The 16,672-nt window shown below is 35.9% G+C and overlaps 2 protein-coding genes and 1 long non-coding RNA gene across 4 annotated transcripts in view; 1 reads left to right on the top strand and 2 right to left on the bottom strand.

Annotated features, from left to right (window-relative positions):
• Positions 1 to 638: 638 nt before the first annotated feature.
• On the bottom strand, positions 639 to 3,709 carry LOC311276265 (protein rapunzel-like). Of its 2 annotated transcripts, none has more exons than XM_084385834.1 (2): positions 3,576 to 3,709; positions 639 to 2,613 (listed from the first exon to the last, which is right to left on the bottom strand). In XM_084385834.1, the coding sequence occupies exon 2, from the start codon at positions 2,609 to 2,611 to the stop codon at positions 1,430 to 1,432; it is 1,182 nt and encodes a 393-aa protein (XP_084241960.1). In that variant the 5' UTR covers positions 2,612 to 2,613; positions 3,576 to 3,709; the 3' UTR covers positions 639 to 1,429. The 2 variants fall into 2 exon arrangements, with proteins under 2 accessions (XP_084241960.1, XP_084241961.1); XM_084385835.1 differs by having other exon boundaries at positions 3,449 to 3,699.
• A 3,646-nt stretch (positions 3,710 to 7,355) lies between these two features.
• LOC311276026 (protein rapunzel) lies at positions 7,356 to 8,770 on the bottom strand (the record flags this gene model as incomplete). The annotated part of the gene is made up of 1 exon (XM_084385454.1): positions 7,356 to 8,770. The coding sequence occupies one exon, from the start codon at positions 8,768 to 8,770 to the stop codon at positions 8,090 to 8,092; it is 681 nt and encodes a 226-aa protein (XP_084241580.1). The 3' UTR covers positions 7,356 to 8,089.
• Positions 8,771 to 10,815: 2,045 nt separating this feature from the next.
• LOC311276030 overlaps positions 10,816 to 16,672 on the top strand; it is a 27,534-nt gene continuing 21,677 nt past the window's right edge. Inside the window, exon 1 of the long non-coding RNA XR_014625024.1 lies at positions 10,816 to 11,709. This is a non-coding gene — a long non-coding RNA (uncharacterized lncRNA). The remainder of the gene's footprint in view (positions 11,710 to 16,672) is intronic.

The following is a 16,672-nucleotide window of genomic DNA, read 5'->3' as shown; positions in this document are numbered from 1 at the left end:
ATTGCAGTTTTAACACAAACTTAACATGATGCATATTTGTCAGTCATACATAAATGTCTGTAATAGTACTAATAAACTAAATGTGTTTTAAATGCACAATAACTAGGTTGAGATATTTATCATCAATAAATCTAATCTGTTTCAATCTCATATTTTAACTGTTGAATGTTACTTGTTCCACATCTGGCCATATATTAACCATGTTCATACTTTTTAACTGAATACATTTAATTGTTTCATAATGAACACATTTATACTGATTCTAAGCAATTTGAATAAGCGCATTTTGTGAAAATATGATTATTTAAATTAAATAAAATAGATGCAAGTAGTTCATAATAAAATGTGCCAGGAAACATACCTGTTTCATAACAGTTTCATTTATTATGACTGACAAATATGCATCACGTATAGTTTGTTTATGTTGTTTGTAGCGGTGTTCTCCAAATGGATGAACATTTTATATGCAATTCAAAAACATAAATCATACTTTTAGGTCTAAATATTTTTTGGAGTATATAATCTTGAAGAAAATTATTGATTAACCCAAGTTGTTTCTTGGAAATGTATAAATTCAACTTTGAACTGACATGAATTTTTAAAGGGCATATTTTAGTCTAAAATCCTGACGAGCTCTGCTGTGCATGTGCATTAGTTTCCCGAGACGTCCTGCCATGGTCTGTTTTATGGCTGATGAGGAACAGATACTGTCAGTTCAGGTTATTATCATGCAGGCTAAATGGGGAAGCACTTTTCTTAGCCAGTACCGTCCAGTCTTGTTGCTTAAGTCTTTATTACCACAAAGCATTTGTTTACATAACATCACAATATTTAACATGTTTGCTGCCTATTGCATTTAAAGGGAATGTTTTCAGATAGACATTCAGTTATATTAGGACATTATGATGTGTAAACATGCCAAGAAATGCAGCACAAATAGCCAACCTATTTTGTTTGGAAATATGGCAGTTATTCAGTAAATCAGATAAGTCCTACATTTGTGTACATATTACATAAATTTTTTTTATATATATATTATATACTGTATATATATTTATATATAACTCTTGAACTGTCAATAAAATATCTTGACCAGAAATTGACACATCTCTTGATGGAAATAACATCACAACATTTATTTCCATAAAATAATGTGCATCAACTTTTGTCCAAGATGTTGTATTGACAATGCAAGAGTCCAGCACTCTGTAAAGTCTCCTCCAGCACATCCCAAAGACTCTCAATGAATTTAAGCTCTGGACTCAGAGATGATTCTTCATGCTCCATCCCGACCATTCTTTCACAATTTGAGCCTGATGAATCTTGACATTGTCATCCTGGAATATGGCCATGATGTGTCTTCCTACATGTTTTTTTTTTAAGAAATGCATGTAATCCAAACATATAACATGCTAGTTAATGTCTAAATCTACTCTGCATGCACACAGACATTCACGTTCTTGTGTTTGTCCCAGTAGTGACATTCTTCAGGAAAACTGGACACAGCGAAGCTCTCCTTGTGACGACTGACGGCATGAACCAGAAAGCCAGCTAACTGCTTCTCCAGAAGCTCCACGACAGCTTTGGCATCTCCCTTCCTCGCAGGACCTTCCATCATCTGTTTGATGCTCTCATTGGGCACAGGCTGAGGGGCGCTGCAGAACGAGACCACCAGGTTTATGTCATTTCCTTCAGATACTTCAAAATAACTCTGTCCGGCCACACTCTGAAAGTTTTGTCCAGCTCGAAAGTTCCTAATTTTGCCCAGGTCACTAACGCCTCTGATGGACCAGCTCACCCAGTCGTACTTCTTCACCAGGAAGTCCAGCAGTTCCTTGGCCGTTTCCTGGAGGTTCCCATCCCCTCTTTCCTTCACAAGCCTCTTGATGTCCAGTTCAGCTTGCTCCGGAAACGAATGCACACATTTCTCTATCGCTTCCTTCATTTTCATCTCAATTTCTTGGATCTTTGCGCTCCACTCTTGAATCTTCTCCTGCTCTGCTTCTTCTCCCTGAGTAAGGAAACAATATCCCAGCAGAGCGATTATTCCCAGGCAGAGCAGCTCCTTCAGCCTGACGCAGAAATCTTCCAGGACCCTTCTGTTTCTGGCCTCGTATTGTTCCACAACATCCAGGATTGGCTCCCCAAATGTGCTGTTCCCCAACACAGCATCATAAAGCACACAGAGGTTTTTCTCCCCACCTGTTATGAAAAAATGCTCCAAGAACAAGCGTTTTTTTACCTCTTTATACTCAGGTTTGGCCTCCAGAATGTCAATGTATTTTCTAAACTGGTTCCGCAAATTTTCCTCCACAGAGAAGAACTGGGTATCCAAACGCCTCCTCCTAAGCTCAGAGTCAATGTCTTGTAGCTGAGATGAGAGGACATCTAACTTGCTCCTCACAACTAGAAACTGATCTTTGACATATGTGATCTCCTTGCTTTCCACATTGTTGAGGACGAGCTTGAGGACTGGAGCTGCAGCCTCGAAGAGCGGCGACATCTCTCCAACAGCGCTGGCCAGCACCTCGGCTCCTCTCTCAAACATCTCCATCACTGCTTCAATGGCCTCCTTCTTCTGGGCTACAACCCTCTCCAGTGAACTGGTCATTTCTTTATAAGCAAAACCACAACACACACAAAGAAACACCACAGTTATATTAAGGTACATTTGTAAATTATTTAAGCAAACTGCTATTTGCATAATTAACTCTTTCCCCTCCATTGGCGGAATTTTCCGGCAATCCATGGGTGCGTCTCATTCAGCTCCCTATTCAGTAGTCAGGGCACTGATCAGGGAGTCTGCCATTTTAAAGGCTGTCTCAATCGCAAAATCCTTTCAGTGCAAATATTTACATTACAAATAGAAATAATATGATTTATATTGGTTTATGTTCACATATGTAAAAAAAAAATAAAAAAAAAATCATGTTTTTAATTGAAGTGTATAGCCATGTAGTTCTGCAAAGTAAAGAGTGCATTGTTAAGTGCCAAGAAAAAATACTGTTTTGTTCAGCTTTCCTCTAAGGTACAGTAAATGAGGCATCATAAGACATGGATCCTTTGCTGTATTAATTGTTTATACATATATATATATATATTTCTTTTTTTTTGTTTTGTTAAATGGTGCATCTGTCCACTGCAACAAATGGTAGGCTATAATAGGTATTTAAAACCACTTTTGTCAGATATTTCGTATTTATGTTATCATAAATTAAAACCACAGTGACATACAGAGGAGAGTCATATAGAATTACGAGAAAAGGTTCATGGTTTGATTCTGACATAACCCCTGAATAGTTAAAGTGGCTTTAAAAAGCAACCATGCATCAGAGATGAATAACTGTTCAACTGAAAAAATGATAGATTACTTTAAAATAATGTTGTTCAATAAAATACACAATGAATCATTTAGGTTACATTTGTGAATCCAGAGTTCAAGACACACCTTGCTAATATCTCTAAAGCTCTAATGCAGTCTGCCTCGTAGATGTGTCTAAATTATGCGCATCCTTGAGATAACATCATCATCATCATCATCATAGCAAAAAAAAATATTTAAACAGGTTTCTCACGCCTCTCAGGATGAAGAGCTGCTGGAAAGACCTCCAAGTTTCCAAATTATTCCCACAGTTTCAGGTTCGATTTCAAAGCAAAATGTCGTGATCAAATGCTCACTGTGGAAAAGATGTGTGTGTGTGCGTGTGTGAGAGAGAGCGAGACAGAGACAGAGAGAGAGAGACAGAGACAGAGAGAGAGAGAGTTGTGCGCGCACTGATAGGTTTGGAGTCGTTTTGGAAAGCAGTTGGTAACTGTCGGATCAATGGCTCATATTTGACAGCAGTGTATTTTTATAGTTTGTTTGCAGATGGATCTCTGATGTCCTATTCAGACATCAATTTTACACGAGACTGTTTAATTGCAGATTATTTGTGCGTCGTGCGCAACATCTCACGCGCTGCTGGACATGAACGTGCGCAGATTTGGGATTTTGGCATCTCAGTATCCAAAACAAGGTATTTTACAGACTATTTAATAACATATAATGTAAAGTATTTATATAGGTATACTATTGTACAGTGTTACATTTTGGTATAGCCATCACGGTACTCGAGTGTTTAATAGATTGTGCCTCATGCAGTCAGTGATAATGGACAGCTCACGGACTATATATGCATGCTCTTTTCGAAGCAAATTTTTTATTAAATGTTTTAAATATTTACTTTAATTATTTATTTAAGTTAATAGGCTATCAGATAATTTACGGATTCGTTATCACACTTTCCATTAGGGAATATTTTTTAGGGTAAATAGTTGTTTTCGAAAATAATGTTTTTAGAGAAATACTTTGACGTTTCCACTAGCCTATATACAATTACAATGGATAAAGCAGCTACATATAAGTTTGTGAGTAAGCAAGAGAGAATTAGAGCATCGGTGTGACAACTTGCCCCAACAGCAGGCCTATGCATTTAAAATGTGACCTTGAGAAGAGCTATTTGAAGTCTACCTTGGATCTTTTTCCGAATGTATTTCAGAGTGGCTTTTATGTTTGGCAGCTTGTTTATCCAACAGCTATAATAAAATAGAATATGTTGAGACTGTAATTTTTGGTTTAATAACAGAATTAATTACAATTAGAATGAATTAATTAATTCAGACCGTTTTGTACTTCGTATTTGAAAATTACATAGAAAACCACTGCTAGAGAAAATCATGCAATTGGTTTTTTGAAATGTAGAAATTGACAAAGAAATTTAGACTTTTTGACAACTTGCCCTGGTCTCTGGTCCTCAGATGAAGGACAATGACGGTGAATGTATTATTCTTATATTGCATTTGGCACATTGTCCTAGAATTATTTTCTTTTTCTTATTCCTTTTAATCATGTATATCCAGCTTGAGGTCTCTCTCTCCATGGCTATTTATTTATTGTCATTAGTTGTCTAGATTTTTTCCCGGTGAGCTCATCAGTAATAATAACATACACTAAGAGACAATATAAACACATATAAATAAAAATGAAAAACAACACACTGCTCGGCAAAAAAAAAAAAAAAAAAAAAAAGTCTCTGATCGGATTTTAATAGACAAATGCTTAAGAGTCTTTGGATCATCATTGCAGTGATTATTATGTTTGGCAACAGTTCTACTAACCCTAATTGATGGAGTGTGTAGCTTTTCATTTCTTAAACAACCATGTAGGAAGACACATCATGGCCATATTCCAGGATGACAATGTCAAGATTCATCAGGCTCAAATTTTGAAAGAATGGTTGGGATGGAGCATGAATGATAATTTTCACGCATGAATCGGCTCCTCTGAGTCCAGAGCTTAAATTCTTTGAGAGTCTTTGGGATGTGCTGGAGGATACTTTACAGAGTGCTGGACTCTTGCATTGTCAATACAACATCTTGGACAAAAACTGATGCACCTCTTGATGGAAATAAATGCTGTGATGTTATTTCCATCAAGATGTGCACACACTCCATCAATTATAGGGTTAGAAGAACTGTTGCCAAACATTTAACATGCCAGAAACATATAATCACTGCAATACTGATCCAATCATAGACTCTTAAACATTTACATATTTAAATCCAAACACCGATTTTTTTGTTTGTTTGTTTGTTTGTTTGTTTGTTTGTTTGTTTGTTATTTTTGGCCGGGCAGTGTACTGTATATTCCATCAATTACAAGGAATGAAATACAGATGCATAAATACCAGAGGAATTAGAGCATGAACAATAAGTGCTGTTCAAAAATTCTGGTTTTAGTTTTAATTGCTTTAGTGCTTTAATTGTAGATGATTCGTTAAAAGTCTGCCTGAAGAGGGATTAAGAGCTGTCCGGACGGATATTAAGCGTAGCGTCAGTTCTGGCAGGTCACGTTAGTCAAGCTCGCACCAGCTGACTCTCAGCTAATCCACGTATTCATATATCCTTCAGTATTATCAGCAGCTATCGCGTTTCTCAGGAGCTAATTACCCTCCTCCATCCCCAGCTCCTCCTCTTGTCCGTTAGTTTGGCATTCTGATTCCCCATCGGGCTGTGAAACGATTAATCGCGATTAATCGCATCCAAAATAAAAGTTTGTGTTCACATAATATATGTGTGTGTGCTTTGCATAATTATTTTGTATATATAAATACACACACATGCATGTATATATTTAAGAAATATTTGCTTAAATATACTGTATATATATTATATATAATTTGTATTATAAATAAATATACATATTTTATATATAAATAACAAATTTTTCTTAAATATTTACATGCATGTGTGTGTATTTATATATACAAAATAATTATGCACAGCACACACACATATATTATGTGAACACAAACTTTTATTTTGGATGTGATTAATCGCGATTAATCGTTTCACAGCCATTCTTGAATCATGTTGTACTTTAAAATCTTGAATTAATGATATCTGCAATACATTCATGTTGGTTCTGTTCTGTTTACCCTAAGGGGGGGGGTTATTGCTGCTCTTATGCTAGGCTGCATGGATGTGCAGGGAGTTTTTGCCCTGAACAGAACTATACCGAAAATCCTATCAGTATGCTAATTGTCAATCGTATTTGACGATAGTGGTCCTGACAGAACTGTAGGATATTTCAGAATTGTTAGACCTTTTCTAAAATGATAAATGTCTTCAAAAGATCACAACCTACCAATTTTGAGGCAGACCGCACTATATTACGGAGCTGACTTCTCTGCTTCTCTTATTAATCAGGATTTGGCTGAAGAGTTGTCTAAAGGAAAGTCACACTGGGTAAAGTGAATCTTGAAATTTCTTAGCGATAGGACTATAGGACTTGCATGCATATTTAAAACATTTTTTTTTTATTATTTTTTTTATTTAGTGAACATTTTATCATGTTTGACTTTCAATAATCTAGCTATAATTCATAGTCTTGTTCTTTAGAATGAAGCTGCTTTTATAATTATAATTATTATTATCTCAATCATAATGTGTAATGACTGTGTTTACAGTGAAGAATAACTAGATTAGCTAAATCGGATATGTAATTTGGGTCATCTAATGCATGTCAGGATAAGTTACACACACATATAAAATATATATTTATATATATACAGTATAACTTTTTTCAAGACAATTTATTTTTTATAGAAGGATACATTTATATAATTGCATTTCATTGTTTATGTAATAAAGTAAATTTACCTCAATAATTTACACAACCTTCTTAATTTTAATTTCTCTGCTGTCACATATATTGGACAAAAACCTCAAAACACTATTTAAAGCACGATCACAGTGCCATTCACTTTGACACTATTGCTCATTGTGGCTGACTGAAATAAAAGGAAGAGTGTGTGTATTTCTCACATCTTTATTCACAATTCTGCATAGTACTTGAGACAATGCCAGAAGAATATAGCTATATAATGTAATTCTAGAGAGATAGAGATTTACAGAAAAAAAAACAAAAAAACATTTTAAGGCTATACAAGTTATTAGGATTACAGATTTGTTAATTGGCATTAAAGAAAAAATAAATATTCTGACTTTGGCTTGGGCAGATTCAGTTTGAGTGCGTGTAGTAAACTGTACAGAAAGACGAAAACATCACTGGAAAAAAATAATATTGCTGTATGACAGTATCATAACTTTTGTTTCACAAGTGCAAATATTTGCAGGAACACGTTAGAAATGGGTTAACAGGTTGATAGGTGGTTGCTAGGATGTTGCTAGGGAGTTACTAGGTGTTCTGTGTGGATGCTAGGGTGTTGCTAGGTGCCTAGATAGATAGATTAGGGTTAGATAGATAGATAGATAGATAGATAGATAGATAGATAGATAGATAGATAGATAGATAGATAGATAGATAGATAGATAGATAGATAGATCTTACTAAGGTTTTCTGAGTTGTTGCTTGGCCATTGCTAGGGTTTTCTGAGTGGTTCCTAGGATGTTGTAAGAGGGTAACTAAGGTTTTGAGAGGTTGTGAGAGCATTAGTTGGGATGTTCTAAGTAGTTGCTAGGACATTGACTGATAAAATAGACAGAGAAGATAGAAAGACGGATGAAAGAAAAGTCACATGGGTTAAAATCACTCATAAGTGTTCAGCACTTCTGACATTTTTTTGGCCACATCTTTCATTTTTTCTTCCCACTCGATGCTCAGAGCTTCTTCATCATCTCCGACGATGGCAGCATAACTCATGAGAGCAATGAGGCCGATGCAGAACAGGTATGTGAGTCGCGTGCAGAGGTTTTCCATGACGCGCTGGTCACCCTGTGAATGATTCATGTACACCTCCAGAATGGGTTGGCTGAAGATCTTTGATTCGCCCATCACCGCACCATAAAGTGTGTACAGGTTCTGGTCACACTGATTGATCACAAAGCTCCTTTCAAACTCCTTCTTGCGCTGTTCGTGTGCTGCAGACGCCTCCACGGTGTCCATGAACTTGTAGAACTGATTACGAATGTTTTCTTCTAGACGACAGTACAGACCATCCACCGTCTCCTTTCTGATCTGAAGTAATACATTCTGATTCTGCTGTGAAATTTCATCCAGGGCTCGATTCACGCTGCCGAACTCACGTTTGAGTTTCTGAACGTCTTCATCGTCCACATGGTGCAGCACCACCCGTATGAGAGAGCCAGCCACGCCGAAGATGGGATTGACCACCGCTGCTGCTGACGAGATGGTGGCCACACATTGTAGAACCTTCACAAGGCCCCTCTTCAGCTTCTCTGTGTCTTCGAAGATCTCACTTTCAGCCATTGAGTCTGGAGGAAGAGCCCTTCTCAGTGATGTTTACCGGAAGAAGAAACTGGTGATACAAAGACACACAATATTCACACAATGTTTGAATCTTTACACTGCTCCTTTCTAGAACAAGCTCATGATCACTATACACTTGTATAGAAAGCAGCTGAGTGAAGTTTCTTCCAAAATTGTTCAAAGTTGTCCATATGAACAATATTTAACATTTTCTGTTCCTCACACACACTTTTCAATCCCAAATAACCGCAAGGCTGCTGGCATCTCCATGTGGCATGCAGTACTCGTTTCCTTCCCGGATGAATCAGCGTTTTTGAACCAAACAGTTAAATGAATGATTCAATGACTCATAAAAAGAGTCGCTTGTTCCGTTCTTGAATGAATAAGCATTTTTGAATGAATCGGTTGAATGAATGATTCCATGACTCTCTCATAAAGACAGTGGCTGCATCCGAAATCGCATACTTCCCTACTATATTGTAGGCGAAAAACAGTATGTGACAAAAGAAGCATGTCCGAATTCACAGTACTCATAAAAGAGTAGGCAACTACTACTTCTGGAAAGATTCTGAAGTGTATTCTGAAAATATTCTGGGTGAATATTAGTACGACCAGACATTCACACTACACCCACTCATACTATATAGAACATACTTTTTTAGCGGTCATTACTTATTCAAAATAAGTACTCAAGAGAGTATGCGATTTTGGATGCAGCCAGTCGCTAGTTTCGTTCCAGAATGAATCAGCTTTTGTTTTTGAACGAATCGTTCGGCGAAATGACTCACCCAAAGACAGAAGGGCTGCGTCTGAAAAATTAGGCAGCTGATTTGTTGCCTCGCTGCCCTATCAGGCAATGACATGTATTGCAGGCATTGTTTGTCCATGAAAGTATCTTATGAAACTGATTTCAGACAGACTTCTGAGGCAGGGTAACGGTTTAATGTTCTACAGCAAAACAGAGAGAGCTTTGGAGATAACTCATCGAATATTAATTAGTACAATAGTAATTTCTCAATAGAAAGTGGAAAACACCTAGTCGCTTCTTTCATTGCTAAATAAGCTTATTTTAAATGAATCGTTTGAATGATCTGAATCATTAAAAAAACAATTCAAAATTTGAATGATACACCTGATTTATAACCATGCTTATATACAGAACATAGAAATTGTTAAGATACTGGAAATGGTTGAATAATAACCAAATGTTTAAATATTGAACTTGAATAACAAACAGACCTTGCATCACTTTACAGACTGCACTGCAAAAAAATATTTTCTTCTGTTTTACAGTACAAATATCTAAACATTCCTAAATCAAATACAGTATATATACACTATTTTATATAAACTATATATATTTATTCTATATAAAATATTATATATTCTACTATATATATATATATATATATATATATATATATATATATATATATATATATATATATATATATATACACACACACTTTTTTGCAGTGTGTGAACTGTAAACAATTTTAAGCGAGAATTAGGTCTGAAATCATCATTCTCTCCTGTGTTCTGGGTACATTTTTCTTATACAAAGCTTTTTATTTTATAGAGCGCTGGGTGTTTGTTGCAGCTCTGGGATCATGATAGAACGTTTACAACTTTTTCAAGCAAAATCACAACAATTTAACATCCCTCCTCTTTGTTTTCTCAAACAACGTGAGTATTTTAAAGGGGCTTCATCCCTTCAGCTTCACTCGGCTGCTGTGTGTCCTGTTATAGCTCCCTCTAGCTGCTGCTCCATGTTTCCTTGCGCATGCTGAGGACTGTATTCTCTTTCTGCCATTTTCAAACTTTAACAAACAATACCTAAAAAAATCTACACATTTTTTCATGTATTTTAATAACACTATCTAGTTGCCTGTGACGGATATTGCAATTCTTACCTCTTCAGTTTGCTTTCTCCCTCGTCTGTATGTCTTCCCAGCAGTCACTGCAGGATGGGCAGTTTCATATGAGCTCAGTGTGGAGGGGTGTACAGATGGACTATACCATTATCTTACAGGGTCCTGGTAAATGAAATATTATCATAATTACACAAGCTCCTCTGATGTTATGTGAAATCTGTCTGTCTGTCTGTCTGTCTGTCTGTCTATCTATCTATCTATCTATCTATCTATCTATCTATCTATCTATCTATCTGTATGTCTGTCTGTCTGTCTATCTATCTATCTACTTGTCTGTCTGTCTGTCTGTCTGCCTGTCTGTCTGTCTATCTATCTATCTTCTTGTCTGTCTGTCTGTCTACCTGTCTGTCTGTCTATCTATCTATCTTCTTGTCTGTCTGTCTGTCTGCCTGTCTGTCTGTCTGTCTATCTATCTATCTACTTGTCTGTCTGTCTGTCTGTCTGTCTGTCTGTCTGTCTGTCTGTCTGTCTGTCTGTCTGTCTGTCTGTCTGTCTGTCTGCCTGTCTGTCTGTCTGTCTGTTAGGAAGTGTTGGTGCTCTCCGTGGTACTGTATGACTCCAGATGCGTCATGTGACCTTCCTTAAGATCATTCACACTGTGAAATGATGTAGACCTGCTTTAGTCTTCATGCAGTGACATTTGTATGTACAAAAATCTGGTTGTTTCTCTAAAATGGAGTGATGCAAATTGTATGTACCTTCATGTAGCTGGTTCCTACCACTCATAGTTCCTGTTTTCCATCTTGTGCACTAAAACTCACACATGAGGAAGTGGTTGGCTGCACACACCGTTTAGTCGCACTGACAGACATATTCTTCTTCCTTTTATTTCGAGGGGCAAAACTGTGTATAAGATGACTTGATTCTCTGCTCTCATTGCTAGAGTGATTTTTTTCCCATTGAGTGAGATTACTCCTAAAACTGAGGACATCAAATGTAAATGGACATTGGGAAGTGGATGTAGGCCCGACTATCAGAGCGAAGACACAGACAAGGATTAAAGAAGTAAGCGATTTTACTGACATCTATCTATCTATCTATCCATCCATCCATCCATCCATCCATCCATCTATCTATCTTTGACAAAGTCATTCATATGATTGGAAACTTGTGTTAGAGCATTTTACAGTTTTTCTCAGTCGCTTTGGTGCATTTCTCACATCACTATTTACATTTGCACAACAGTTAATGCAGTTCTCAAAACAATTAGTACAAACTGCAAAACCTAGTTGATAACCTGCAAAAGTGTGTCACTTGCTCAAAATGGATAGCTCATTCCTCAAAAGCAAGTAATTCATGTCAATGAAAGTGTCAGTGTCATCAAGATGAAAAGTCCTGACACCATTGTTTATGAACAAGATAGTCAAATGGCTTTGTCATGTTTTCATTATGACAGTTTACTCTGTAAATGTTTTCCAATGCAAAAAAAGTCAGATCTTGGTGACACTACCTGAAAATGCTCAATACAGCACTAAATACTATTTGCACAGCCATTTGAAAAATACAGTAAAGTTACACATTACTGTATTTAGTGAGGTAACTGAGTACAAGACACTGAATATGTATGTTTCACATTTTTACTGCATATGCTCTTTGCAATTCTAATTTGTTCACGGCATTGTGCAAAAGAAAAAATGCACCCTTATTTACAACAAACATAAACTCCCTTTGGGTAGAGCTGTGCACAACTGTACACAATACTGCAGTACATATTGGAACTGAACAAACAACATACATAGTACTATAATCATTCATGCACATCCAGACGTTCCTCGTCAGTGAAAGCTGAGATTCACCTGAGAGAAATTGTTCAATTTTGGAGACATTTTCAGGAAAAAAAAAAGATTTAAAAAAATGTGTAAAATTTGCTTGACAGATTTTGACAACTAGTTCAACATTTTTGTATGTAATGACTCAAGCAATGAAATGAGGATTATTAGTTTTATATGGAATGACTATTCAGCATTCACATGTATAGTTAATTTTGACTGACATGACATAAGCAAATGATAATGTTATAAAACAGCAGAGTGATATGAAATATGAAAGCAATTGATGCATGTCCAAAAGCATTTGCAATTTGTTGGAAGGAATGAGAAACTGCTACTATGATGTGCACAAATGACTAAATGTTGTGTAGGTTGAACTAACTGTTGTGCAAATGTAAATAGTGATGTGAGAAATGCACCAAAGCGACTGAGAAAAACTGTAGAATGATCTGGTGTATCCCTATGACTTATGTATGCATGTAGCCACAAGATGTCACTTTAGTGCATAATTAATGCTGTGGTGTTAATAAATAAATATACTTGCAATGATCAGCATGTTTTGGAATATGTGTGATTAAGCTACATGTTAAGGGTGGTGTCAGTAAAAAGCGGACTGGTTTGTCCTGAAACAAAAACACAGATGAGTTTGTTCTGTGTTCATGGCAGATCGGTTGTAGTAGCATCTGGTAGATTTTGGGAGATGGAGGCTCATCAGGAGGGTATATTCCAGAAACAGGTTATGTGACATACCCGGGTAAGTTTACTCAGAGTAAGCGGATAACCTCCACTTTCAGTTCCAAAACCTGAGGTAACTTTCAGGGTATGTACCGGTAAGCAACTTACTCTGAGTTTCATACTCAGGGATGACTGAACTTACTCCAGATTGTGGTTTTGGAACCTGCATACCTTGAGTTAGCAAAGGTCTGGATTAAACAACCACGAGTTCACGGTATATGTGATGGTAAGTTAAACTTGCTTTCTGGAATACCCCCAGCTGAAGAGAGAGCTTTCATTTCAATTGCTTGAGTGAAAATGAGGACAAATTCCTTGTTGGTCTTTTCTAAACCGAACATGTCAAATAAAATGTACTGCAATGGAGTCCATGGTGGGATCACATGACCAGCCAGCATCAACCAGTAGTAAAAGTAATAATACTAATAATTTTCTTTACTTTATATAGCACTTTTAGTGCTCAGTGCATTTTACAAAGCATAAACAAGTACATTTAAAGAGCTGTTCATTCACTAGCTGTTTTTTTTTTTGTGCTGTGATGCAGTTGTTTCCAGTCCTGATCAGTATAATCTGAGTACTAAGACCAGTTTACAGGCAACCTGCCCCTCTGCACATTAAGTCCATCATTCAGACTCAAGAGATCGATAGACGTCTAGATCACAGGAAGCTGGAAAATGCTCAGTGGCTTGTTGGAGGCTGTATATGGATTGCAGTCCATTTCACCTAAGCGTGTCTTTTGATGCTCTTAAAAACGACATGAAACCTCAATCCCCAAACCCTACACCACAAGACTCTGATTAACAGAGAACACCAGTGCTTTCCAGTTCTTAATAAAAATCTGCTTTATGTTCTGTGAGGGTGCTTGGAGTTTATGTATGATTAATCATGTTTTGTGGATTTTGTCATGTCAGCTCAGTTCTTCTCGCCCTCAGAACTATGAATATTCTATGAACATCAGCACTACAGTGAGTAGAGAATCTAGACCAGGGATATTATTAACTATATATATATATATATATGTATGTATGTGTGTGTGTGTGTGTGTGTGTGTGTGTGTGTGTGTGTATATATATACAGTATATATATATATATATATATATATATATATATATATATATATATATATATATATATATATATATATATATAGTATACAAATAATACCTTTAATAATAAAGGCCTTTATTATACTGATCTGAATAATTTTCGCCCAATTTCGAAATTACCATTTATATCTAAAATATTAGAGAAGGTTGTTTTACTTCAAATTACTTCAGTTTTATATGAGAATGATATCCTGTCTGGATTCAGAGCTGGGCACAGTACAGAGACAGCTCTGGTAAAAGTGCTGAATGACCTGTTAATAGCAACTGATTCTGGGCTGGCAGTTGTTTTAATTACATTGGATCTCTTGATCATTTGATTCTTTTACATCGGTTGGAGTGTGAGGTTGGCATTCGTGGAAGAGCGTTAAAATGGTTTCACTCACATCTATAGGACAGAATATTCTCTGTTCATTTTGCATATGCTTCATCCACCTTAAAATGTGGTCTCCCTCAAGGCTCTATTTTAAGTCCTACATAGTTTTCTTTGTACATGTATCCTTTGGGTTCTATTTGTTTCACTATGACATTTCTTATCATATGTATGCAGACGACACACAGATTTATCTACCTCTCAAAGTCGAACAGTCCCACTTTCTTCAACTTAATGCAAAAAAGTCTGAAATTATAATATTTGGTCCACCAAAATTCAAAGAGAAGATAGTCAGCACTCTTGCTCCATTAGAAATGACGGTGAAAGATAGTGTGAGAAATCTTGCTGTAATAATCGACTCATCCCTAAGCTTTGATAAACAGATCAATTCTGTTGTAAAGAATAGTTTTTATCAGCTTAGATTGATTTCTAAGATAACAACACTTTCTTAGTTTTAAAGATTTGGAGGTCATCGTCCATGCTTTTATTACGTCAAGACTGGACTACTGCAACTCTGTAGTTGTGTGAGGGGTATGTCTAAGAGTGTGTAGTCATGCCTTCATCTGCTAAATGTTTTTATACATGTATGTTTTATTGTTTTTAGTTAACTGTGAAGCACTTTGGGCAACAACGTTGCTATTAAATGTGCTATATAAATAAATAAAAGTTGAAGTTGAAGTAATACTACTCTGTTCTGGACTAGGATTGATATTAATTAGAAATTTTGAAAATATAAAAATATAATTTTATATTTTATGTAAAAATATATTTTAAAATAGTAAGTCTGCATATGAACCTGCATATAAGAAAGACATTTCTTATTCTGCATATAAGGTCTCTGTTTTTTTTGGGTGACGTAAAAAAATTAAATACACAAAGAATAGAAATAGAATAGTAAGCCTTTATTGTCATTATACTCGCATACAATGAAATTGGGAAATGCTTCCCTTGGTGCTGAAGAAAATATACAACAAACACAAACAATATCATAAGACACAAAAAAACATATAATACAAAACTGAACAATTATGTAGTCAAATAGCCTATAATAAATATTGCACTAATAAGAGAACTATTGATTGAAAAACTTGAAAACTAAGTAAAAAAATAATAAAAATAATTTTTGGACAAGTTTAAACTGTACTTTTGTTGAGGGGTCTGAACTCAGCTTTTAAAAGACATGTTTGTTTGCCTGTTCCAGTATGGAAACGAAGGTCATGTGATAATAAATTTTTGTAGGGATATGTATTGTTAGTATATGTTCTGTAGTACAGTCCACTCATGTCCAAGTTCCCAAACTCTGCAGGAGAAATTGATAAATTATATCATCCCAAAATGATTGCTGAAACATGCTGTTATTCTGTATTGGTGATATTTGCATATGTGCACAAACAAATGCTGTTGACCTTCAGAAAGGTCAGAAGAGAGAGAACCGCATTACACTCTGAGGCTCCAACACATTGTGTGAAATGAGAGCGAGTGCAGATGGAGCCAAACCGAGATCAATATACCGATTAGAACTGTAATACGCTAATGGTTTGGCGAACGAGTGGACAGAAATAAACCCATGAGTATAATCAGAGTGTCATTTACCTCCTGCTCCCAAAGACTCCAACTGACACTTTATTTTCTTTTCATCTTCTCTTTATTGAAGTGAGGTTTCCATGAATCCCCAACAAATATAAAGTATAATCATTTAAAATTGAACTTTAACTATTAATAATTATAATAATTTCTTTGTGAACATAATCTCAAAATACAATAATGTTAACGAATTTTAATTATAGTTTCTAATTTACAAAAATGTATAAATAAACAACTTTAATGTATGCACACTGTGATTTGAACAAACCTTTAAATTAATGAAAGGCAATGTGAAAAAAGGAGGTCCTGCCTGTGCATTGTGTTTGAGGGGTGTGGCCATAAGCTCATGAATATTTAATTATGGGGTCCTGGGCAAGATGTTGACTAGTGAGAACCGTTAATTGTTG

The sequence above is a fragment of the Rutilus rutilus genome, assembly GCF_951802725.1.
Source record: "Rutilus rutilus genome assembly, chromosome: 17".
NCBI classification, from domain to species: domain Eukaryota; kingdom Metazoa; phylum Chordata; class Actinopteri; order Cypriniformes; family Leuciscidae; genus Rutilus; species Rutilus rutilus.
The sequence above is the reverse complement of the archived record's forward strand: the minus strand, read 5'-3'. Positions and strand labels throughout refer to the sequence as shown.

What these genes read in the sequence shown, in the direction of transcription:
- LOC311276265 (XM_084385834.1), bottom strand. Translation starts at nt 2,611, where the DNA reads ATGACCAGTTCACTGGAGAGGGTTGTAGCCCAGAAGAAGGAGGCCATT.